This window comes from Poecilia mexicana, unplaced genomic scaffold (assembly GCF_051168715.1).
Source record: "Poecilia mexicana isolate PSO_F unplaced genomic scaffold, ASM5116871v1 scaffold_10, whole genome shotgun sequence".
Taxonomy (NCBI): domain Eukaryota; kingdom Metazoa; phylum Chordata; class Actinopteri; order Cyprinodontiformes; family Poeciliidae; genus Poecilia; species Poecilia mexicana.
The window spans coordinates 18,232,622-18,257,481 of record NW_028263379.1 but is presented as its reverse complement, the minus strand read 5'-3'; the positions used below and the strand labels follow the sequence as shown (position 1 = coordinate 18,257,481).

Below are 24,860 nucleotides of genomic sequence, written 5' to 3'. Positions count from 1 at the left end.
TGAACAGATGAATGCAGCACCTTCAATAATCTGGAAATTGTTCCCAGGACTTGTGCAATACCATCATTTCTCTTCTGATGTCTTGGCTGATTTCTTTTGACTTTCATGCCAAACTAGAAAGCATTGTGTTCCAGGTATGGCCTTAAATTACATCCACAGATGTGCCTCCAAGTAACTCAAATGTGTCAGTTGACCTATCAGAAGTTTTCAAAGCCATGACAAGACCCTTCCTCTACATCAGAGACCAATTCCAACTTATTAAAAAAAAAACATGCATTGAGCTGCAAGAATCACAATTTCCAGCCAGAACTAAACACAAAGAGAATGCAGCGCTGACAGAATGTCAGCCTCAAGCCTGCATGTGCACATCTATGTGCACAAGCTCGAAATTTCACATGCACTAATTACACCAGTCACTCGGCTGGATGAAGAGAAGCGACTGTCCTGTCGTTTCACGAATTCCATAGAAAATGAATGTACAGGGATATTTCTACGTTAACGTTTAAAAGAAAATTACTTCCTTTGAACTTTCCTGAAAATAAAAAAACATGAAAAACTGAGAATCTATAGGCATGTCTGGTTTGAGACAATTAAAAAAAAAATTTAAAAGTGTATACACTGGTGGCTTTGAAATGGGTTATATGAACAGTTGCCCAGGGTGGTATCAGTCAGGGTTGGGGCACCAAGAAAAAAATAAAATATATCTCAAGTGCCTGTTGTCCCCTGAACAAGTTTGCTACTGTGAATGTATAATAGAGTAAGTCTCCCTTAGTTGCTGTAGAGTACTGGACGACTACATTACCTGCTTTCGGATGCAAAAAAGAAAAAAAACAAACAAAAAAAGTCTAATAATTGCTTACATTCTAACTGGTTGGAGTGCAGCAAAAGGAGGGGCTTGCATTTAGAACCACTTGAAAAATATGTTAGATACACTTGCATACATAGCAAAATTAGAGACCATGTGTCAGCAGCTTTAAGAGTTCCACTACTTCTCCCCACATGCAAACTTTTAAACTTATTATCCTGAAACAATGTGTCAATATCAATTTCCCCCAAACCCATGGAAACATCATTTGGTTCTCCTTGGTCCCTTGTCAAAGTGAACTCTGTAAAAAATTTTGCTCTTACACGTGTTCTGAATCAGTCAGCATGAGGGTGCCTCAGTTTGACAGATGTTTGACACTTGAAATCCTGCAGGGACTCTGACTGAATGGAATCAGGACAAATCAATGCAAACCTGCAGGTGTCTCAGGGGAAATGGGGACAAAAGGACATGTACTGCCTTGCTATATATATATATATATATATATATATATATATATATATATATATATATATATATATGTGTGTGTGTGTGTGTGTGTGTGTGTGTGGGGGTGTGTGTGTGTGTGTCTTATTTGCTTTAATTTTTTTTTTGCCTTACTTCTTCATGCATAGAATTGCCGACAGCTGACTGACCTCATGAGTGCTACATCGCCTTGAGGTCCCCACAGGTGCCTCTCAGAGAGGTCGGGCATGAGTGCAGAAAACACCACACACCATGGTGAATGTGCTGAATACGCAACCTCTCTTGTCAGAGAGGGCAAAACAACAAGCAGGTTTGGATGTTTAGTGTCAAGCCCCTCAAAATCCCCTTTTCATTTTCTGATAAGCCAAATGTCCTGAAGGGCCCACTGTACCTGAGGATCCACTCACTCACTCACCGATTCCCATCTGAAAAACCTCATTCACTTCCTTCTCTATTGCTTTCCCTACTCCTTGTCCTTTGTCTCACCATACTCTCACTCCATTTGTCAGCATTACCAAACCGTGAGTGGTCTCTGACGTGATCTATTTGTCCACAAATGCCCAATTTATCAAGCAGTCAGTATATACATTGATCGGGTCGGGATAGGGTCCCATACAGCGCAGTGAGGGGAGATCCCATACATGCTTGTGCATTCAGCACCTGCATTAGGTGTCAGCGATGGCTCAGGATGCAAATTAAAAACAAACTGTAACTTGCATGTGTCATCATATCACCAGCAGTGTAGGTTTGTGTTTGCCTTTGTGTTCTAGTTTTATTGCAATTTTATGCGACGCATCTGACAGAAAGAAATCCAACAAAGTTGTACCTTTTAGAACATTTATCAGATACAAAATTTAGTACATGACCTTTAGGCAGATAGCGTCATATTAAAAAAATGGTAAAAAACAAAAAAATGTGGTATTTCCATTCAGTCCCCACAGTTAGATATGTTGGAATAAGTCACTGTCAGCTTTCATTGACCAGTCATTTGACTTTCCAATCAGTAGAGGAGCATCTAAGAACAGCCATTTTCAAATCTTGGTTCACATTCTCAAGCGTATTTAGAATCGGACCTTAAATAGGCCATAAATATACATATATAGGACATAAATATACAGTAAATATATTACCCTCACACCAGTTTCAAACAATGGCACCCTCTAACAGGTTTACATACTGCATTTTTCATTTAGTTCACCTTCCAACTGACTTTGGTAAGCTTGACCGTCCTTGCAGAAAAAGGGCATTCTCTCAGCATGCTCTCTTTGAAACATACTTGTATGTTTCAAAGGAGGTGTTGTGTGTTATGGGTGATGTATGGCGTTGGGTTTTTGCCTCCTGAATGTCAGTCACAAAGTTACATTTTGGGTTCATCTCGCTTCTGATCAGGTTTCTTGTAAAGGCAGTTGGCGACGCTAAGATTTTATTCAGAAGAATCTAAAGGAGGCTGAATATAAATGATTGAAATCCTTTTTGGATTTTTATTTTGCAAACATATTTGAAAATATTTTAAATTTGTCCCCATCCTCTTTACAAGTATGCACTGTTTTATGTTGTCCAGTTACATAATTCCAAATAAAATACACAGAGGGTTTCTGGCTGGAACATGACCTGATGTGCGTCAATGCTTTTGCAATGCCCTGTATTGACTACAGCGTGCCATCAGCACACTAAATTTAATTTGTCAGCATGCTTGTAACAATCAGTTTGCTATGACGCATCAATACTGTTGCTCTTTTAGGACAAAGATGCTTAAAATGGCTTCGGTCATATGGCTGTAGCTTCCTAGATCAATAACATTAAAGATAGAGAGGAGGTGAAAATGCAACCCCTGAGATGCTATGGTCTGCTCAACCTTCAGGAGACATATTGATGCAGAGTTATTTTGGTCAATAAGTCCTTCTGAGCAGAAGCCATCCTTATCCTTGAGACCAACTGTATGTGAAAAATGAGAAAGTGATGAAACCAAGCATTCTAATGTATCTATTGCTTGATTTCTCAAAGGAGAGGAGAAAAGGAGGGATGAGTGGGGCGAAAGGAAAAAGGAGAAGAGCTACACTCCTTCGAAGCCCATTTTGTCCTCTCTAATGCTGTTATAAACAATAAACCATACTAATGGGTATACTGAAATACGACACCTCCCAAACCGGAGCATAATGGGCTTTATTAAAATACAACAGAGGCCTACCTCTAATATCATGCCAGAATTTACACACAAGCATCACATCTAAAACAAGGAACTCATGTATTCACACACAGTCTACACAGCTGAAATTGAATATATAAATTTAGGGTATACACTGCTGTGAGAGGTTGGATGGAGGAACAGAAAAAGCTTTACCGCGGGCCAACATGCTGATGCCTTCCCAAGCTCGGAGCCCAACAATGAAAACGATTGGGATTTTTGCAGAGGCTATCTATAACAAAAGTCGTTCAATAAAACATTACAACATCTATATTTGATAGCTTCCCTTGTCTTCCTCCTGCTTCTGAAGGAGTGAAAGTTTCTGCTGTATAAACCAAGTGCATTGTAACATCAAAATAGGATTTGATAGGATTTAACAAATGTTGCTCTGCAGAGATCTGTGGTGATGGTTCCCTCGGAGTTTAAAACTCCTGGTAAATTATGTTGGGAGCTTTGATGCATTTAATGGCGACAACTGGAAATATTCACCTTTAGTATCTAATAAAGCGTTCTGGAAGGGTTGCTTCTGGTGCGTCACTGGACTTTTAAATGACATAATTGAGATCAAATCAAATATGTTTGAGGAGTGAGATAACTCATCTCTCTTCATATTTCTTATCCGCCGTTTTATGAGGTTTAACATTCTGTTCAGGCCATTTCAGTTTAAGAATCACAGAGTCAGTGAATGGAACAAAGTGAATTGTTGGCTGAGGCCCTTTGAGGGTTTATCCTTGTTTGAAGTCTCTCTCCAGCCCTGCCGAGTTCAGAATACATTGTTCCGAGATGTGATCAAAGTTGGCACCTATTGATCCCTCTTCAAGCCAGACACAAGACTTACCGAACATGGTAACAACTTTGGGATGAGTATTCTAATTGTGCAGTGCCCATAAGAAAAACTCAGCATACAGTGGCGCTAAATCAATTTGAAACCGATGCTTAAACATGGCAGTTACTGTTCAAGTTGAACTAATTCTCGCTAATATCTCTGCTGGGCTTGTCCTGCTGAGATCTGGATTATCGGCACAAGAAAGAAGCCTTCTCAACTTCATAGTCGCCTTCTGTAACGGAACAAAGACGATACCCTAATGGTGCAAAAAGAAGGATTCTAAAATGACACTTTTTTAAAGGTTTGAAGGAGGCTAGAGAGAGATTTCTGCAAGCTGAGTTGACTCCTCCAGATCAATAGCTTGTCTGTCTCTCTCTCCCTCTCTCTCATTTCAAGACAACTGGTGTGGCATTTGAACCAGATAAAATGGGGCTTCCCCTCCACCTCACCTCTGAGACCAGAACACTTCCACCAAATCCCAGTCGGTTGAGAAGGATACAGATGAGTCCATTTAAATCCTTTCTAACTCTGGCGGTCAAAAAAAAAGAAAGAAAAAAAAGGGGGACAGAGGAAGAAAAAAATTATCTGAAATAATCTTAAAAAGAGAGGTCCAATCTACGTAGGTATATCTCCCCTGATGCTTCAGGTATTCCCACTGTCGCATAAGTAACACGTTTTGGGAGCCATAAGGCACAGGTTTTTATTTATTTATATCAAAGAGAGAATACATGTCTGGAAGCATAATGGTGGAAAAAGAAAATGATCTGGAGAAGTTGGTGCGCAGGTTGTCAGATAACTGTAGCAAAACGAATGGCCTGCATAACGATTTCATGTGCTGCATGAATTAAATATCCACATCACTTTACGAATAAATCTGATACCATGAGAATATGTAAGGTCATGGCGTGAAACAAATGAGAAAAACTTTCTCCAATCCTTCAACCACCAGCGATGTACCCTTAAGCAAGGCACTTCACTCTTTAATTACTGTGGAGAAACTGTTCATTTGTCAGCTGTAGATGATGTGAGTGCCTGGAAAAAGCACAAGGTTGAACTGGCACTTATTAAGCGTGGCATTGCTATTAAAGAGAACGCCCGCTCAGCCAACCTCGCTTGAATAAAAGTGTGGGAAAGAAAAAAAAAACCCTCAACAGTCCTACAACAGTTCATCATATTTCTAACCTGTGGTCAGCCAATTATCTAGCTCTTGCTGCATTACTGGACTTCTGACTCTGAACAAGGGTGCTCTTTTTCCTTGCATGTCAGCTTAGTCTTCCCCCCTGGTCGCTGATGACATTGTAACACTAATTACGACTAATTGTTCTATGCTGAATGGATTTAGTCACATTGCAAATGATATGGCATTGGTCAGTGTCACAATGTTTCCCCAGAAAAATTCAGCGGGGAATGGAAATTTGCACAAATGAATGTAATTAAGAAGCACATTCATTACATCTAATTGCATATGAGAACCCTCAAAGTGAAACTGAGATTGGACTCATATGAATAATTAATATAGCCAACTGTACTGAATAGTGTAACATTTTTCTTATTACACAATCATGTGCTAAGCAAACTGTATGAACGACAAAATGCACTTTACTTTTTTCTGGAAGCAGCATATAACTTTGTTGTCTCCTCTACTAGAAATACCTTTGTACTGGATGATTGCATTAGGACTATTACAATTCAGACTGTAATTGTTAACATGCTTTTTTCAATGACACATGGAGGACTGAGAGAATGTCAGTGAAGTGCAAGACCAGGTTAGTGGTCTAAAAGTTAAGTGAAGGAGGTCAGAAGATGTGCCTTGGGTATTGAGGAGTCACCTGCGTCAACATCCCTGGAAAAGCTTAATCTAGGTTTGGATAGGAGACGTCATTTTCAAACCATGGATTCAGGAGCAGCAGCGTGGCTTTTGTCCTTGCTGTCAAACAGTGGACCAAATTCTTATTCTCATGGCGTTGCTAATGAAGTCATGGAACTTGGTTATGTGGGCCACAAGTGTTTTATGGGTCCAGAGAAGACTTAATTAGAAAAAGGCAGTTTGTTCCCTCCAGGTTAGCAGGTAGTTTTTGCCTTATGCTGAAGAATTGATCTATCTTGGTATCTGGTTCACGAGTTATGCTCAGACTGGACAGGAGGTGGACAGATGAGTTGTAGCCTTGTCTGCCTGTTACGTTCTGGTCATGGTGAAGAAAGACCTAAGGTCACATCCTTCTCAGTTTACTGCTGTCTTTATATTCCAACCCTTACCTACGGTCGTGAGACATAAGATGTGGATTATGACTGAAAGAACAAGACCATGGATACAATTGGTTAAAGTGACGTAGGTCTTTAGTGTTGCTGGACTCAGCTTTAGATTTATGGCAAGAAGCTTGGGCATCCGGAGTTGGCTTAGAGTTGAGCGTCTGTCCTTCTGAATGTAAAATGTGTAAATTGAGGTGTTGTCTGCATCTAATTGGGATGCCCCTGAAGGCCTCCCATTGGAGGTTATCCAGGGACATGTCAATAGGAGAAGAAACCTAAGAGATCTAAGAACAAGTTGGCGGTACTAGGTTTCTCATCTGGCCTGGGAGCACCTCTGCCAGAAAAAGCTGTTTCTCTTATTGCGCTGTCACCTCCAAGATCTATGCTTGATAAAATAAACTTCAATCATGATCCAGTTTTGAACCGACTACCATATATTTCTATGTAGATTTTCTTACAAAAGAAGTTTCAACAGTCAAGCCCCAAGTAAAACAGCCTTTTCCAAAGCCTAAAAGGCTTCAAATTGTGCTATTGTCTAATCAGATTACTTGTCTCTTGGTATCAGAAATCATAAAATATTATGTGGATAGAAATCACTCACAAAACAACTGGTCACAATCTGTAAGTTGATAAACTTGTACCTTCTTTTCAAGTCTTTAGATTTGCAATGCATCACGGACTACGTTTAAAACTTTAATCTTATTAATCTTGCAGTATTTAAACGGGATTGGCTTATTTTAATAGCAGATTAGATCTCAGACAGACAAAGTGGTCATTTGAAAGCCATATGCTACAGATTAACATACGGCACTTTGGTGTATGGCTTTTCTCGTGTGTCTTTGGGAGACTAATGCCCCACATCGGAACCGCTTTTAGTGAACTGCTTGTAAGTGGGCAAAAAGCACAAGCTCCTAAATCCCCAAAACTCAGACAACAGGAGAAAGAAATAAGTGTATTACAAATCATCAAGAGGAAAAAAACAAACAAAAAAAAAACATGTATTGTTAGAAAAATGTTGGGGATTTAGAGTCAGGGATTTGCTCCCACTTTGGTAGACTTTGTCTCAAGGCTTACAAGTGATTGTTGTTTTCCACATGATGATTTGTACCATTTTTTTTATTGCATTGCATGTCAGAATTGCTGGGATGGCATTAAGTGAGCAGCAAAAATAAAATAAATAAAAAAAGAAATTCACTCCAAAAGTAGCTTAAGAGAAGCCATGAAGTCAGTGGTCACTGTTAAGACAAATATCAACATATCCACAGATAAAAATGACTTAGCTTAACTGGGTCAAGCATCATGTTCTAATATCCAGACTTTCTGCTATTTGCAATTCTGGGAAATATGTGTCAAAACAAATTGAGTTAAATTGTGGGAGAGGAAAATCAACCGTAACTCAAAACATTACAGAAATGCACAGTAAGCAAAAATAAATATTGTTTCTTTGGTGAGGGAGGGCATATATATTTTTCTGTCTTTTACATCACAAAGCTCAAATTAATCTAGAAGGTCAGATACAATTTAAATGGTTGGAAATTTTAATGCCATAAAAGGTTGTCAAATATGTGAGGAGGCTGGATGCAAATTATGTTAATCTGTTTGTTGGGACAGAGACGGCGCAATCAAACCTTTCGAAACAAAACGTGACAAGAAAAGGCGACGGCACAAGAGTGATGGCAGGGTGGCAAATAAAGCCTGGAGGGGGAGGCAAGAGCCCATAAAATGAACAGCCACCCAGCTCATAAATAATAGAAACATAAAATGTCATATGAACTTTATTTCAAGAGAAGGTGGTCTAATAAAGATGCAGGTTTAAAGAGGAGTCGAGAAATTCATTGTCATAAGAAGGCCACATGGCTTGCCTTTGGCACAGAAAATTATTCAGTGCGAGTTGACATTCAGATCCAAGCTGTACCTTTACAGAACAATACAACTTGTGACTCCAGAAACTATGCTCCTACCACTCCTCTTTAATATCGTTATTTCTTTTGGTTCACTTTCCATCCTTCCTCTGCTATGTTTCCTTTTTTTTTTTTTTTTCTCTTCTGGTTCTCCCTGCTTTACAAATTGAGACAATATGATAAGAAATTGAAGCCGCCGTGCCGTTCTGGTGCTCATTGATAAAACCATATCTAATCCATCTTAGGCCCCCTTCTGTCACCAAACGCACTCATCTCCGAGACCGTCAATGCACACGAGAGCTGTCTTCACTTTGAACTGAGCAGAACAGAGTCAAGAGTTTATCTGACTTAACTTGTGGAAGACGAAACGAAGCTGGGCGATTCAGACGACTTTGTCTTGGAATGATGCAAAAAATGTCAGAGTAAGCGTGATGTTCAGCTGCACTTGATGGTAAATGTTTAGCTGGAATGCACATTGAATGTAAACTACGTAGTGTCTGGATTTCAAGGACCCTTGTATGTCTGAGAATTTTAATATATGTGTTGTGATACTGATGAATTGCATAACAATACTCGTATGGATATTCAATAAATCTCCCCGTTGTCTTTAAACGCCGTCCTTGAATATGATCACGTCTTGTCAGCTTCAACAAGCTTTTAACACGTTTTCAGTGAGAATTACATTGACATTCGTAAAATCGCTGTGATAACAGAGGATTAGAAGGAGCTTTGTGGTCAAGTAACTAAAAATAGCTGTTCTGATATCCAATTACTGACATTAGACTCTGGCATTGCGCTCACTTTATGGTGCTTCTTAGTGAAGCGATTTGTAAAAACACACAAGCATTTATCACATCAGCATTGCTCCCGACCTTAAAACTAATGCACTTCGGCAAACACGGCCCTGGGGGAAATGTGGATAATAACTGTATGTTTGAGTTGTTTTATGAAGTATTACATGTTTATGTCTCTGAATATTAATGAAACGTTGAATAATTGCATCTGCGTCTAAATGAATCACATACATGAATCACCGCCGTCGACACTGTGAACGCATTAAAACGAACAGCCTGGGAAAAAGAGGTTTGATCTAAGGATGTATGTTTAAGTGTTTGTTGTATGCAGAGGTACAGGTGCATTAAAAAAACATGGGGGTGAGTTAAGTTACAAAATGCACTTCCTACGGGGAACATTTTTCCAAATTGCTAAAGCCTCTGTATGAAAATGATGAAGGCTGTCACACCGACACTCCAGCCTCAGAAATGCCAGACCAGCTGCTGGGGAAGAACCAGGGCCTGTTGTCTCACTTACAACAGCGACACAGTGACTGCACTACATGTGGGTGTATGCAAAGCTATCCGTTTTTTGCTGTCCTGTATATTCTTTTTTTTCAGCTACATAGAACGAAAAACATTCTCTGACAGGTAATTCAGAGTCATGTTGAAAGCAATGCTGACAATCGCGCACACACAGAACCACAGAAGGACTAAACGCATGTGCAGAAATGAGCCTTTGTCCTGTCTGCAGAATGTGATGCAAGGTAACCTGAAGAAAATAAAATCTGATTCACTGGGACTGGAATATCCGTCTTGAACAGAGGAGGTGGCACTCAGAATAACCTTGTCCGTTCTGCGGTGAGGCAAAATAATTTCGTCAATATCACTGCTGCTGATAAAAGTGCTTTGGATCGCCAATGCCAATGCTAGAAAATTTCCTCTTTTTTTCCCCTCCAGCAAGTTTCTTGAACAGGGATAAAAAAAAAAGAGAGAGAAAGTATTGTATATGCATGAGGAAGAAGTTGACGCTTTTTATGGGGAACATCGCTGGGCAGTAAGCCATGCAGTGACAGCTGTCTTGTGAATCATTTACGAAAATCTCAGCAACAAAGTTCCCACCTCAGGGGTACAATTCACAGCATTCATTACACAGCCAAGCTCTCAACATTTACAAAAATCAGCCCTACAAAATTTATTTTCTTTAATAACTGTAGCTCGGTGCTAATTAACCCATTTATTTGTGAATCTAAAATGAATGCGGTGGTTTTTGGTTTATTTTCAAGAAAGAAAATCTGTGAAATAGAACACACAGAACATTACTGCAGTTCCAAAATGTGAAGCATGCATTTCACTGTAGAATGCTTCAGTCAGGTCCAGTCAGTATTGTGTGTTTCACACTTTTCTCAATGTGATGTCATACTTCTGAGAAATTACTGAAAACGGTTTCTTGTGGGCTTTTTATAAACATATAATAGGCTTCAAAATTCTCAAACTGAGTTTAAACCTTTCTTTAGTTTTGAAAAATACACTTAATGCAAATTATATGATATTTTGAATCATATAGATAAATACGTGTTGTCTGTTCTTAAGCGCAGGAATAGTCCTTCACTTATTTACCAAATCACAAGACGCAGGATCACATTGCAACTCAAGATCTTCAACCTGTGGTCTGCAGCAATATTTTCTTAAAGTGGTTACACTGTCACATCACAGGGAAATGGACATTGTTATTAGTTAATGTGCATTCAGTGGTACAGTCTATTTCAATAGAAAATCTAATTGTTCTGACACTGATGGATAACCTTTCATGTTTACTTGTGGTTCCTACATGCAGAGTCATACATGTATCCTTAGCAGAAAGCCATATGCTCCATATCAAAAAACATATCTGCTCTCAACACTGGGAGAGCACAGTCCAAAATGTGCAGCTGGCTTGTATTAGGTGTTTGACAAGAATCGTCTGCTTGTTTAATCTTTGCAAGGCTGTTTTGTCATAATCAAACTTTAAACAGTAGCTATAAGTATTAGTGCCATTTAAAATCATAGATGGTGAAATCAAATCCTCAGCATTTGAAGTCACAAAAAAAAAGAAAAAAGAAAAAAAAACACAAAGTGAAATGTTTGCTTGCTCTCTCAAAAATGCAAAAGATCGCAACTCACTAGATTCAGGGTCTGAGTTTCCGTCTCCCTCGGTGCGACTATTAGGTGACGCTTGCTCATAGTACTCCTCCTGGGGGAAGCTGAGGGGCAGAGGCTGGGTGGCACTGGCTGTGCTGCTGGGCTCAGCGTCCCCAAGCCCGCTGTCACTGCAACTTTCCTGGGAACCATCCGGAAGATGGAAGGTCACACGACGTTGGGTCTACGGAAGATAAACAGACAACAGTCTGATGAGAGACAAGCTAAAGACACAAGCCATTAAAGAGGACTCATAGTCCTGTGGTTAGTGATTCATTTACAGACATTAAAATACCATCTCCATTTTTGTCTGACAATAAGCATTGCATCGGAGAACGTACAAACTTTAAATTGGATGGTATTTTTCCTCTTGCAAGGGGGTTTAAATGAGAACCTCACAGCAAGATCTACAAAGCTAAAGAAAGAGAGAAATCTCCTCTGGCGAGGAACATTGTTGTTCAATATTTCAAAATGTAATATCTGAAAGCATTGAGCGCTGTAGTCAAAATTCTGGTCACCTCGGTTACACTAAGGAGAAGACAGAAAAAACAGAGGTAGCTTATCTCAAAACAATGCCACATTATTCCAAAGACTATCTGCATGTATTTTATCACTTGAGCTAGACGAAAAAAAAAAAAAAAAAAAAATAGTGTTTTGTCTTGGTAGCTGTTTCTTCTGTGCCCATGAGTGAGTGTGTGTGTTTGCGTGTGTGTGTGGGTATGTATGAATATACCATCTTAAAAGCCCACAGTGTGTCTCTAAACCAATGTAATTATCAATTCAAAGTGTAACCCATGACCCTCCTTTCTACTACGTTGACTTCCGTGTGTTTCTTTTGAAAAAAAAAACAACAAAAAAAACTGACTGGCTCATTTACTGGTCACCAGAGGGAAACATAACAGGAGTGTGCTGTTTTAAGATATGTAGAGCCTGTTATTGGAAAAAGCATTCTAGCGAATTCCTCAGTTCAAAGAGGCAAATTCTCCACACTTCCACAAACAAAGACTATTAACACCATCATGAACGGTGGCAGCAATGGTTGTTGATGGGTGGATGGGAATATTTAGAAGATATTAAGTGCCTAAATGTATTAAGAGTAGCATGATTAACACCGCATCGATCATCGTCACCTCCTTCCAACGCTGAAATATGACCAAACTTTATCTTGTCATTAGAGCCGCTAATTGAGAGAAATTGAGAGAGCGACCTCATAACCCAGAACTGCTTCTGGTCTGTTGAGTCTATTGAATTACTTTCCAGCTAATAAAGTAACCGCAAGACTTATAATTGAGGACCTCTTTGATACTCTTCCTGAGAATAGATGGGATGTGTGTTAACAGGTTGAACCATGTCCTAATTTTTCCGCTCACCCAATTTAGGCACAAAGGAGGTAGAAAAAAAAAAACATGTGTATAGGCTGAGACTTTGATTTGTAAAAGTCGTTGGGATCACATGAGTGTGTGTGTGTTTTCCTCTGAACAGTGCGGGGCCCTTTGATTTCTCCAGAGGTTTGCAGAAGTTCATGTTGCAACCTTTCTGTGGGGCTACAGAAGAAAACAGGTCCTGTATGTGGCAATGTGTGACAACACATTAACAATAGAGTAAAGGAACCACACAGTTTTGGTCATTGATATAGCGAAAAAAAAACAAAAAAAACATTCAAACAGACACACAGGTAAATACTTTGACTTTCATGATGGGCAAGTAGACATTTCATAATCCAGTAACAGTTTCTCAAACTGTACTGTCAAAGTAAAACACATTAGAATTACAGTGACTTGCAAAAGCATTAATTTGCCATGAACCTTTTTTTTTTACATTACATAATGTATTTTAGGGGAGTTTGTGATAAAGTAACAAGTCATTGCAGAGTTTCAAAAAAATAAAACATGCACATTTTAATGTATGTAATTTTTGCACAAAATTACATACATTAAAAATCACTACTGACTCTGGCTGAGTAAGAGCTTAGCAGTCCTGTAAAACATAATTACAGGACGAGATGGAGCATGTCTCAGTTTTAACGAATTTTTAAGTCTTGCCACAGAATCTCAATTGGACTGTGCTTTGGAATTTGACAGCTATTTTAACACATGAATATGCTTTGATCAGAACCATGTCATTGTAGCTTTGACTGTATGATTCATTTTGTTGTCCAGGTCTCTGACACAATCTCAAGTATTTTGAGCCTTTGAATAGGTTTTATAACAGGACTGTACTTACCCCCCATCCATCTTTCCCTCAACTCTGAACAATGTTCCCGTTCCTTTTGAAAAGCCTCGTCACAGAATGATGCACCATTTTGTACCATAAGTAAGAAGCGTTTTAGGGTGATGTTGTATTAGCTTCCCTCAATATGTAGGATTTTGCAAACATTAAAGAGTTTTTAAGACTTTTTTTTAACAATGGTTCCCTTCTTGGCACTCCTTTATAAAGGCCAGATGTACCCTGATTGGTCTGGTTTGTTTCTTGGTCACCATGAGGATGTCTCTTTATTACTGTTCCCTTGGAAACCTCAAATGTCTTCATAGAACAGATGTATTTATACTGAGATTAAAATACACACAAATTGAGTTTTCTTAGTAAAAGACTTGACCTTTGTATCCCCATATAATGACTTGTTTAACATCACATTATGGAGAAGCTAAAGTGCAAAATGTATTTATTTATTTTTTTTGCTTTGGCTATTGCATTGCACTTTTATTCAGAGCTTTGTTCAAACTGATGAGACGTCTTTCAAAGCAAATACAACGGGTGTGCAAATGACTATCTTAATTTTCTTCATCGCTATAGCAACAAAAGCAAGATACAAGTCCTGAATTAAAGACATCATTAACACATGCTTCTTTGAGCTCAGGAGGAGGTGATGCTCCTCTTTTCACATATTTCCCCCCTCAGCAACTACAGTGTACTGATAAACGCATATTGTTTCTCCACAAGAACAAACAAGGGCTGTAAAGCAGGTGAATGGAAGATTAAAATAAACTCAAGCTCTAATGAAGGACAGGTTGCCAAAAACCAACCAAAAAAAGCCTCATTTGAAAACTATCAGAAAGGGTCGACTAGCCTAAATCCACACAATTAGCTCCCTGAAAGCGATTTTCAAACCCCGTGATGTTGAAACAGCCAGCTAAATATTCTATTTACTTGATTCATCAAGATCCTGAGGCAAATCTCTCGTCTGGATTTGTTGGTAAGAACATAAGGAATAAGGAAAATAAGGGAGAAGGAAAGGCCAGGCAGTGAAAGTGATTTCAACTGACAACGATTACAAACAAAACCTTTATGTTGTGCTGTTTCTATTGGGAAAATAAATAGTATTCTTCTCTCACCTGGTTTAAATTTTATGTGACCAGAAATGAAAAGAATTAATGGACTTTGTGAAACAAATCTTTTCCTTTCTTGATTTTTACATATTATTTCCTAAGACAAAAAAAAAATGAGCTAGATACCTTACTGGCAAGTTGCAGAGCTCTGAGTGCCATGTTTGCAAAAGCTTTCAAGTAGTCTAAATATCTACTTGTTCTCAAACAGCTTTGGCAGCTGTTTCTGAAATTGCTGGAGGATGCAAGCTAAAGCATTGCCCAGGTTCCAGGAAAAGAAAGGGCCCACTACAGAGGGTTGGCAGCACCACAAGAAAAGCACGACTCCTTCTCCACGTGATTGCAATTATTAAAACAAAAACAAAAAAAAAAAAAAACTTGCTCCAACAATGACATCCAGAATCTATTAGAACAAACAGCTGCGCGTGACAATTAGGACATAATCACTTTGCGTAAAGGGAGTGTCTTCCTGGGTTTTTTTTCAGACTTCTGTTTATTCAAGCCCATTCAAGCTGATGCCAGATGTGAAAAAAAGCCTAATTTGGTTTCATGATGTGCTCAATACCAAGTTATTCAGAGTTACAATATTAATTAGGATTAACTACCATTATTGGGTCTTGAATAAATAAAACTTTTGCTCCCAGTGGTAATGATTGATGTGAATAAAACATTAAGACAAACAAAACAGAGGAAAACAAACAACCAGGAGTCAAGGTGAGGGTTTTGTCAAGCATGATCACTTATTTAGAGAAGCTGCCAGAAATCCATAAAGCAAAGACAAGCTGCAGTAAGAGATATCAAGACCAAACAAAGCCCTTTGAGTCAGACAAAACACTGCCTTTAGAAGTATGTACACAGAGATAAAATAAACAGCAGAAATGCACGCCAATTTCTAGCATGTAACCTGCCAGAAAATCCCATCCCGCTGCACCCCCACCACCAAACACCTCCAGTAACCACGCAGACGAGGCAGGATTCACGGGTTACTAGATTAGGAGTCCGTTACATTGAGATAGAGGACTGGAGGCTAAGTGCCTGCCACCTCGTCCTTTTCTGACCACAGCTCTTTGAGTTTTATTATACCATGCACTTTACCTTGACTATCACTCTCTCCAAACAGCAAAGAAGTCGGCGCAGCACGGAAAAGGACTTGGCTGACAACCACCTCACTTTGAGTGATAAACAGGGACCACTTAGAAGTGAATCAGGGGAGATTGGCTCTGCCATTTCAGATAAGGATCACCTCACGGGCACACCTAGACCTGCATAAATCTGCTCTGAGGAGATGGTGATTTGTTACATCACACATGAAGAGGGAAGAAGGAAAAAAAAAATCTATAAAGGAATACCTCGATCCAAAGCGGAGTGTCTCCCCATATTCTATGATGTCAAAAATGTGCATCAACAGAAACTGCTGGCAGATGACACTTTTTCAGAGCTGAGTTTTTTTCTGTTACACGTTGTTCCATTGCAGCCCAATACGTGTTAGGAAATGTGTGTCTGGGGGTGAGCCGATGGTTTAGCAGGAACACGAGTGAAGGAGGTGATTCTGACAAGGGCGTCGGGAGAATGAGGAGTGATTTGTGACGAATCAAATGAATTTTCATCAATTTATTCTGCTATTGACTCATCTGCGATAGAGATGCACTGACCACTACGACAAAACAAAACACATTACCAATAAGAAGACATGAGTGTTTTGATACAAATGCTAAACCACAACTTTGTAAGTTTGCAGCTTAAAGATAAACAGATTTTATTGTAATTTTACGAGCTATGAACAAAAACTTTTATACATTACAAATTTTAAGTGGAAGGAAAACATTTTTTTTTGTTTTTTTTAATAAATAAGAATCTGAAAACTGTGGCATAGTTATTCATATAGATCTACTGAATCAATGATTTTTAGAAAAACAGTTGTAGCTGTAACATTACATTTACAGCTACAACTTTTGGGGGTATATCCTACCAACTTTGTACATCTAGAGTAAATCCATCGTACTTCTTACGTGTAGAATAGCTTATGATCAGACAAAACAGATTAGCTTTCCCTCTGATTTGCAATTTGACTTGTTTGGAGTTTGACTAGACCATTCCAACACAAGAATTTATTATGATGCAAGTCGCGATTATAGTTCTGTCTCTAAGTTTATAGTCATTTTTCTATTGAGAGGTGAAGATTAGTCCCAATCTTAAGCCTATATTGCAATTTCTTCAAAGTTTGATGTGTACCATATTTAGCTCTGTGTTATCCTCCTTCCATCTTGACTTAATCTCAGCGCTCTCAAAGTTATATGGCTTTATCTATTCCCGTTTTAAAAACTTTGTCTCAGCTATATAAAACTATAGATATAGACAACTATATCTAGTCATAAATCCTGATGAATCCAATCAGTTAAGTAGCTTACAGTCTTCAAACCATGAGAACTTTCTGCTTTTAAACTCTGACAAGGCAGAAGTTGTCATATTTGAAGCTGGACCTCTGACAAACAAGTTGCTTAGTCGATTTCTTGATCTGGATGAAATTGTAATAAAGTCGAGGACCTATGTGTTTTTTTGTTTGTTTGAATCCCGGAACAATTGTTCTATTCTTTCATCTCCAGAATTGCCAAAATTAGAAACAACCTCTCCAGGAAAGATTCTGAAAAAATACTACATGGATTTATCACTTCTGTAGTTCTTCTCTATGACGAAGTCCACAAAATGCAGTTAAGCCTTCAGCTAATCCAAAACTCTGCGGCAAGAATTCTGATGAAAATTAAAGAGAGAGAACGCACTTATCCTATTTAACTTCCCTCCATTGGCTCCTTGTCAAGTCCAGAATAAAATTTAAGATTCCCCTTCTAACATACAAAGTCCTTAATAACCAAGCGTTAAGAATCAAGCTCCATCCTGCATCTGATTGATCCAGATGTTCCTAACAAAGCATTTCACTCTCAGACTTCAGGTTTACCGGTCTCTATTTCTAAAAATAAGACTACTTTTGAAGACGCTTGTATTCAGAGCTATCAGACTGAGATAAGGTTGAATGCAAATAATGCACATAAAGCTGTAAAACTCATATACTCTTCTTTACTTTATGTTGGTCTATCACATGTTTGAGTTTGTGTTTATAATGTGACAGATACAAGACGTTTGGATACAATGTTCAGATTACCAGTAGAAATTAATGCAGATTACAGAGAATAGAAGCAATGCGCTACAACAAAAAAAAAGCTAGAAAAGCTGAGCAGACAAACCTTTCTGTACAGAGCCTCAGCAATATTTTGCTGAAACTGAATAAAAGTTGGAGCTGCATACCCACTGTACGAACTTCAGGTAGAGAAAAACTTCTTTTTTTTTTTTTCTGTCCAGTTGGCATTGACAAAAGATAGTTTAACCATCCAAAACTCATAAATAAGGGCAAAACTCAGACTACCATATAACAAATGAAATGGAGCAAAAAAAAAAACTCTGATTGCCAGATGCCACAACATAATCAGGATAAATGATAGTTTAAGTATACTTAGATGCATAATGATATGAATACCAGCAAAGTTTGTTTCACAGTCAAGTGCATTACACATTTCTTAACTTTCCAAGAAGAAGTGTAGTAAGAAAAAGTTATTATTTTGATCTATTGCAGATTTTTAATGCATCGTCTGAACAAAGTACCCAACTCTTATCAGTCCCATTCATGAAATGCATCATTACAACACACAATCAATACAGCTGGAAGTTGCATTATGATCCATTTCCAGTAAGAAATATTATACATAAATGAGATAGCATGGGATGGATGTCCTACTTCGCCTTGCTTATCTTATTCCTGAAGAAGTTCCTTTTTGTTTTGAGTAGAATCTTTTTGATGTTACTTCTCTAAACCTATGACCTCAGCTGAAAGTCAATATCCGTCCTTTGTCTCTTTTAAAGAAAGTGTGCTACATGACCGTAAAAAAAATATTCCCCACTCCTTCAAGTTTTTACAAAATGAAATCTTACATTTTTGTGGGAAATGAAATATCTGAGTTTTAATTAATGCTGTGAAAAACTTTCAATGGTCAGTCTCAGGAAGTGTTGAGCGGGCTTTTCTCAAAAAGTCTATATATACTCTGCTGCAGTGTTAGTTATTCAGAAAAAAGGGTAACACTTTATTTGAAGGGGTGTGCATAAGACTGACACGACACCGTCATAAACATGACATAACGCCTGTCATGAACATAAAGACGTCTTTGTGAATGTTTATCACAGTTGTCACGAAGTGTCATTTGGTAAATAATGACACTTTTAATGCAAAGTTGCTCTAAAAGTTGCATTAAAAGTCCATTAAAAATGCCAACTTTGCATGATTTTGTAAATCATAATTTAATGCAAAGTTGGCACTTTTAGAGCAACTTTACATTACAAGTGTCATTATTTACTGAATGACACTTCATGACAACATTCATAAACATTCATAAAGACGTCTTCATGTTCATGACAGGTGTTATGTCATGTTTATGACACTGTCATGTCAGTCTTCAAATAAAGAGTTACCAAAAAAAGTTTATAGGTCTTAATCAGATATTTTTAAATGTTTTTTTTTGTTTTTTTTTATGTTATCAGCAGGCAGTATCTTACCTGCAGTAGATAGTTGTCTGAGAAATCCGAGTTTGAAGAAAGATTTCTCATAGTTCTCACCACAGAGTCAAGCTAAAGGCAAATTAAAAAGAAAAAAAAAGATATTTCCACCACCTTAATTGCACAATTATTGACACACATTAGCTTAGAAATATTCCCTCCCCCTATATTTTTGTATTACATATAAATAAGACTATGGTTATTTGTTGGAAGGCTGGAAAACACTGTGGTAAATTTCTTAAGCAAATGGTAAACAGTATGAAATTGAAAAATATTAGACATATTGGTGCAATTTTCAGTTAAAATAACACAAAAATTATCTTCAGAAAACTTTATTCTAAAATACATAATATTAGTGGGTAAGGGGGTTTAAGATGAGAAAACTTCGCCTGCTTTGACAACGCTTTCTACTTTGATTATTTTAGATGACTCTTCCAACTTACTGTGGATAAGATAGTGACTGCTCTTACAGACTCCACGTGTTTTCATGCTGAGATCCCAAATTCATGCTGTGTAAATTGTTTTCCCATTTCTTGGAAATGAACAACTTGACTCGTACAGTATATTGATTCACAGTTGTCATTGCAAGATCAATGTTTGCTATAGTAGAGATGGAAACAGATTGCTTGATTGCATTTTTGTGTTAAGATCTCATATTTACAAAACAAGTCCAAAACATCCCAACTCTGAATGGCAACAATGTATTTGGCAAGCTAAAGCGACTCTCTCGATGCCAACTTCAGATGTGTATGTTTAGTGGCCGAGATGAAAAGCTCATAGGAAATGGTAAGGGTGTTGGTATTGTTGAAAACATCGAAGAGTCAGAAACATTTGTTTTGTCAGTCACAAGCTGCATCACCATGATAATATTGAGCCTTGGGATCATGATTGCATATTCCCCTGAAACGTAAGTTATATCTATTGCATGTAAACTTTAATGAATGGATGTATGGATGGATGGAAATAATGTTCCAACAATGTCACAATATTGCAGAACAAAGAAGAATTAAAAAAAATAAATAAACACATACAAAGGATATTCCATACTCTGTTTTCCTCTTATCAAATAATAAAGTAGGCCTAAAAAATATTTCAGTTCTCCACATTACAGACATGCTCTGCCCACATCTTCATAACCCAGCTTCAAAAGATCCTGAGCTATTCTTTTAGCAATAAGTGATTCTTATGCAAACATTTAAACTGAACAAAGATAATCAATGCCGAGTTTAATTTCCTATAACTTCTATAGATTATTCACACAGACACATAGATCATGCCTAAGAGAGAACATGTAAAAAAATAAATAAATAAATAAAATAGGAGCATGTGTGAGACTTACATTCACAGAGGTTATCTTGCCAAGTTGACAGGCCTCCTGGAAGACAAGAACAATTCAGTTTGGATCAGTGGCTGGCTTAAATTTTTTTTTCAATATTTACTTTGGAAACAGATAGTTTGAGCTAACAAACAAAAATGTGCCGGGAACATTTCAGTTCTATTAGAGTCAGCTAGAGTTCACGGTTGACAACCTTACTGATTTGTGATTTTACCGTTATTTTTAAGTCAAAATTGGGAATAAGGGTATATATTGTTTTTTTGTTGTTTTTGTTTTTAAATAAAATGCAGAGTTTGGTAGTGCTCAGTTGGCTTCCCAACAAAACATGTAAGGTAGTAGAAATCTCAGAAATATGAAGACTCAGGCAAACCTGACACTCTGACAACACAACAAATACATCTGGCACTTTGATAAAGATGTTTTCTCTGCATTTCAGAGAGGAAAGTGAACAGAATATCAAATGAAGCATCAAAAATTAACAATAAACAGCGACAAGCTTCTAAATTGGGAACAAAAGACACCCGCAAGCCTACAAAATAGCATCCTCTCTCTCTGGGGACTGAGATAACTCACAGAGAGATAAGAGTGTTTAATTTTTAATCACCAATTTAATTTTCTTTGTACTGTGTATAATAATCTGAAAATGCAACTTTATTTGCAAAGAAAATAAAAGAAGTCTGGCAGTGAGGACCCACTTAGTCAAGGGGAGAAGCCAAGAGGACTGCTGTGGGGAAACGGTCAAACAATGAACAGGAAACCAGTTCAACGCTTTATCCCACTACAATTGGCCATCACAGGACTCTGCTGCTGAGAGAGAAACAGCAACAGCTATCAAACAGCTACCAAAGCTGTTCACTAAAAACGAAAGGCTTCATTATGGTAACCAATAGATGAAAAAAAACTAATAAATAATCAAAAATGAGAGTATCAAATTTCTAGAATATAAATAACAATATAAAGTGATGGGGACTGCATTGTACGTGCAAGACTTATTTATTAAAGAACAAATAAGAATAATTTCCATTCAGTATCAAGATGCTAAATGATTCATGCCTGTTGATAGTGAACCTGATCATGATGGAGGGCTGCTACTGTTAAAATACAGTTGTTTCTTCCCATACTTGCCATATTCCAGCTCAGTAGGAGGGATTGATACCACCTTAACGACTCAATGCAATCACTGGAGCTTTCATAAACAGACATTTTAACAAAAAAAAACCATTATACACCAAAAATATCTGCACTGTTAATGCTATGATTACCAAGTAGCATTGGATTCATTTCATACATCAATATAACTGTATATAAACTGGAGTTGTCTGACCCTAAAATGCCCTTTGCTTTGAATACAGACTGAGATGAAATGCATAGCTGTCATAGTCCCGCTTTTCAGGTGTTGGTAAGAAAGGCGTGTGTCTTTTTAGCAAAAATGTTTTAAGAACCACAATCTATTTACCAAGTAGTAGCTAGCTCTGGTGTTTTTGTTTAAGGGTGTGTGGGATTAAAAACAGAGGCAATACAGCAATAAAATTGTTTTTCTAGTTAGTCAAACATACAAGACCATAGGGATTGCCTTTTTGGCTCCCTGTCTCAGTTATGTCTAAATTAATCTGCTAATAATTGATAGTCTGTGCTATCCATAGACTGTAAATGATTTATCACATGCATTAAATAAACAGCACAGAACAACCTGTATTGCTGCAAGGTATATTTCAGAGTCAGGTCAATGAACCCCTTTTGATACCTTTTCAGTTATCTGCTGAAAAACCACATGAAGATACAGTATGTGTCCACATCTCCCTCACCTACCCAGAATACCAAAAAATATTAAGCTTAGATATTTTTAAATGTATAGGTTCATGCAGGTACTATCTAAAGAAACCCCCACTGGCAGGTGGAAGAAGTCTGCTGTCACGAGAATAAGAAGAAATGCAAAGTTATGCTCCATAGCATACTGTATAAGAGAATTTGAGTGAACAGCACTCTGCTGCCTAGATGTCCTAAAATCGCATAGCTTTGACATGTTGAGGTATGTGAAATGCTATAAATACACTCCCTTTGTTCAACACATTTTGTGGTGTTTTGCAATACTTACAGGTAACAGACATAAAATATTGTCCGCTAAGTATTTTTCCCTAAGCCTAATTATTTGCTGAGTCAGTGTATTGGCCCACACAAATAATGGACCAAACTCAAACGGCTACGTCTGAAGCAGTTTCTCGAACTATAGACCATTCCAATAAACTAGTAGAGGTAAACCTTTTGGCATCAACATTAGCTTTTTTGTAGACTATTTAGTTTGAGGACCTCAGATCTATTGTCTCGTTGTTTCTTCAAGATAAATCCCACTTTTTTATACAGACCCTACACAAGACAGAAGCTAAGGCAAAACAGTCTTTGTGTGACTTTTTAAAAACAAATATAGGTGTGTATCCAATTACTACATTAATAAAGGGAATGTTCAAGAATCCCCAATTAAAAAAAAAACAAAAAAAAACGTTTGATAGTCATACTTGAGATTTGTCTATAACTATGTAATGTGTTGGGTGTACCCAAACCATAACTTCATTTTAAATCAGACAACACTGCATTATTTAAAGTAAAACCACACTCATGCAAAATAACTTTTAATACAGACCTGTTATTCATTTATGTCAGAATGCATTTCTGTGTGCGCCTACTGGATACATGAATTCTCCTGTAAGGAATTAACAAAGTATCTTTCACCCGTCTGTCTAGAATTGAAATGTGCTTTTAGAAGACAACCCTCAAATCTACTGGCATAAAGTCTTTGAGTTCTCCATTCTGCTCACCGCCTGGGTTTGGACATCATTGCTTCTACTGCTCCATTTATCCTTGGGTTATAATTCGTATTCATGTATGTATTTACTTGAAGCACACAGACAAGGTTGCACAAGGACAGACGTGTTCGAGAAATTTCCAAACTTGAAATTGGTAAGACAAAAATAATAAATAGTTAAGTTTCAAAACACATTTCACTATGCTAAACAGAACACTGGCTGTAAGGAATCACTCCTTACTCTTATTTTATTTTTTAAGATAAGAGGGCAATGAGAGAGAGGGAAGACATGCGGCAAATGTCACCAGGCCGGGAATCGAACCCTCGACCACGAGGACCAAGGGCTCAATATGTGGGTTGTGCTGTGCCCCTGCGCCACCACAGCACCACTGCTTACTTGTATCAATGTTATAATAAGAACAAATAACTATTCTTAACCAGCCAATATTTTTACTGCAAAATTAATGACTTTTTCAAAGTTTGTTACTTTTTTGCATATTAAACACGAGCATGTGCCAAGTCCACCTGAGAAATTCTCATTTGCATCATTTGACAGGCTTTTTACACCACCATTTTTTACTAGAAACTACCATCAGTTATTCCCTATCTAACTAATGTTTTATTCAACACCACTGACATGTATTTCATCTAAGAGACTTTGCCAACCAATTAAATATATGATAACGTACATGAGGGATCTGAAAAGCTGACCTATGGTCGCTTCATATTTAGATGGCATTCAAAGTACCAGTTGTTCATCTGATTGTTTGAGACTATAAAGTGTAAATCTCCTTTTTCTACCTTAGCTTTGGTTGGTCAGTGACCTTCTCTCTGTGTCTTTCTGTGTTGTATTTCTCTGAAATTAGTAGTTTCAAAGCACTCAATTCCAACCCAGGGAGAGAGTTATGCTTTGGATAAGTGCATTTGTTGGTGAACCACATCAAAGTACAGAGAGATGTCTTAGCGAGCAAAGGCAGTGAAGCTCCAGCCCTGCCTTTGATCACCCCAGGCACTCTGATCATTAAAATATTGGATAAATAATTGATTAAAAACACCAGGCCTTATTGTGCTCTGTTTCTCTATCCAAATGTATCACAATTTTCAGATATTCTGGCTGCTCAATGCATGAGACTGAATGTAGATGGGACTAAAATGAACATCCACTGCAACAGATACGTACTGTAGCATTACTACATGTCATGAGAAGTGTGTGGAAGCGATTATTTCCGTTTCTGCAATAATCTGGTGACTGAACAGACTATAGCACAGATGTAGTTCCAGTGTGAACTGGAAGTGCAGCAACAACTCCTCTTCACCAGTAAAGGTCTGAGCCGCAGCATGGCAGTTTGCCATAGAGGTAGAATAATCAAAAATCATAGGCAAAGTAAAAAAAAAAAAAAA

The 24,860-nt window shown here is 37.8% G+C and overlaps 1 protein-coding gene across 2 annotated transcripts in view; it reads right to left on the bottom strand.

The window, feature by feature from the left end:
* The window catches only part of LOC106917956 (protocadherin-9-like), a 97,501-nt gene that overhangs the window by 48,424 nt on the left and 24,217 nt on the right, over positions 1 to 24,860 (bottom strand). The window contains exons 3-5 of one of the 2 annotated variants that reach the window (XM_088009508.1): positions 20,663 to 20,698; positions 19,324 to 19,395; positions 11,387 to 11,585 (exon numbers count right to left, since the gene is read on the bottom strand). In XM_088009508.1, coding sequence (XP_087865634.1) covers positions 11,387 to 11,585; positions 19,324 to 19,374 — 250 coding nt within the window. In that variant the 5' untranslated portion in view covers positions 19,375 to 19,395; positions 20,663 to 20,698. Of the gene's footprint in view, positions 1 to 11,386; positions 11,586 to 19,323; positions 19,396 to 20,662; positions 21,146 to 24,860 lie in introns of those variants that run through there. The other variant, XM_088009509.1, reaches the window with a different exon arrangement.